Source organism: Diachasma alloeum, unplaced genomic scaffold, assembly GCF_001412515.2.
Source record: "Diachasma alloeum isolate Michigan unplaced genomic scaffold, Dall2.0 Dall_scaffold_01197, whole genome shotgun sequence".
Classification (NCBI taxonomy): domain Eukaryota; kingdom Metazoa; phylum Arthropoda; class Insecta; order Hymenoptera; family Braconidae; genus Diachasma; species Diachasma alloeum.
This window is the reverse complement of record NW_021681306.1, coordinates 1-1,841: the sequence shown is the minus strand read 5'-3', so window position 1 is coordinate 1,841 and position 1,841 is coordinate 1. Positions and strand designations below refer to the sequence as shown.

General features: G+C 38.7%; 1 protein-coding gene across 1 annotated transcript; it reads right to left on the bottom strand.

Annotated features, from left to right (window-relative positions):
* Nucleotides 1–354: 354 nt before the first annotated feature.
* On the bottom strand, nt 355–1,250 carry LOC107046083. Its single transcript, XM_015268583.1, has 2 exons — nt 1,103–1,250; nt 355–986 (listed from the first exon to the last, which is right to left on the bottom strand). Exons 1-2 carry the CDS (start codon nt 1,248–1,250, stop codon nt 355–357), a joined length of 780 nt encoding a protein of 259 aa, XP_015124069.1.
* Between the last annotated feature and the right edge of the window lie 591 nt (nt 1,251–1,841).

The following is a 1,841-nucleotide window of genomic DNA, read 5'->3' as shown; positions in this document are numbered from 1 at the left end:
AAGTCATGAGCGAGTTCGTAGGATTAAGAGCAAAATTGTATACTTTTAGGATTCATAGGAATGAGAGAGCAAAGAAACGTGCCAAAGGAGTGAAAGGATCAGTACTAAAAAGGATCAAATTTGATAATTACAAAGATTGTCTCGATAATCATAATCATATTGTTAAGTCACAATATTTGATTAAGAGCGTTAAACATGAAGTTAGGACTGTTGAGCAAAGGAAATTAGCTTTAAGTTGGGAAGATGACAAGGGAATATTGTTAACAGACTCTTACGATACTGTACCATAGGGCTATTGTAAATAAAATAATAAATGTTTCCTTATAAAAAGAATCTTTATTTACTTAGTTATTATTATAACTCATCTTTATTTATCCAACTATTATGAGAACTATCAAAACCTAGCCATTTAACAAAGGCTTTATTTCCACATCTTCGAAGGATTTTCTCTATGAGATAAACATCAGGATTCGTAACTCTCGTTAATTCCTCTTGGTAAAATCCACCTTCAATTGGGTTATCCTCATAATCCGTGAGTTTATAGGTGACAGGATTGGTTTTCACAACTTGACTTATCGTGAATATTTCCGTTGTCAAATTGGGCGTATTGCTGATGCGCACCTTATCTCCAACTTTAAACATGATTTTTTTTGTATTATGAGTTTTGAGTTGCCCAAAGACGTGATGTAAGAGGTACTTCTCATGAGCGGCAGTAACATCCTTCGGTTTCATTTTAATTGTGCGATGTTTGGTGTTATTATAGGACTGAACCAAATTCGTGACAATGAGAATCCACTTGTATGTCCCTTGCAAACTGAACTGTTTCCACATTTTCTCCTTGAGCGTGCGATTGAATCGCTCACAGATGGATGCTTTGAGGTTACTGAATGTTGAGTACATAGTAATGGTATAATTCTGCATAAGCCTGAATTGACTATTGTAGAATTCTTTGCCTCTATCACATGTAACTTCTGTGGGACACGGCCCTGTTCAAGTATGGACTTCATAGCACTGCTCACATCCTTTCCATTCTTCGTCTTCGTCGGTACAGCCCAAGCATACTTCGAGAAGATATCGATTACTGTCAAAAGGAATTTATAACCTCCATTTTCACGATAAAAGGCACTCATGTCCACAAGATCTGCCTGCCACGTCTCATCCAGCCCGCAAACTTCAACACGTTGACGTGGATAATTTCGTCGAGCTGGTCTATGAAGATCCTCCACGACTGTTGCCTTCTTGTTGTCCATTCTCCAATGCAATGAGACGTCTATCCAAATCACCTATTATTTCCGAGTTGCGTAGGGATAACTGCTGGTCAGTTTCTTCTTCTTTTTCTATTCCCCTCAATTGCTCATTTATATTTGAATATAAACCATCCAGCATTAACTTGGTCTCATTTGCAATAGAATCTTTTAGTGTTGTCAGTTCCTCAGTTATATGTTGAATGGTTCCAGAATGACTGTTCAGTTGTTCTTGTACTTCTTCATCACCAACATTCTTTCGTCTCATAGTCTTCAGAAAATTCATCTAGAAAGATTGGATTATGGTTTCAATTCCATCAATTGTACCACCCATAGATCCAGTCACATCATACAGGGGGTTTCAGAAGTACATGTACATCTGAACACCCTAGGATCAGGGGGTGATTCTGAGCAGAAAAGTCCTCTTGCACTTTTTGATCAGACTCACCCCGAAAAAGTTATTGGCAGTTAAGGGTGGGCCAATGGGGAGTGATTTTTTAGCGGGCGCACATCCATGTGATATGCAGCATATGCGTGTGTGCCCGCCTCACCATTCCACGAGACAAAAGAGCGCAACGATATTGCTCTCTCTCTCTC

Bases quoted from the DNA above. Each gene is read 5' to 3' on its own strand.
- LOC107046083 (XM_015268583.1), bottom strand. From the start codon at position 1,250: ATGGACAACAAGAAGGCAACAGTCGTGGAGGATCTTCATAGACCAGCT. The intron at 987-1,102 runs GTTATAAATTCC...ATACTTGAACAG, and splicing joins CTTTTATCGTGAAAATGGAG to GGCCGTGTCCCACAGAAGTT.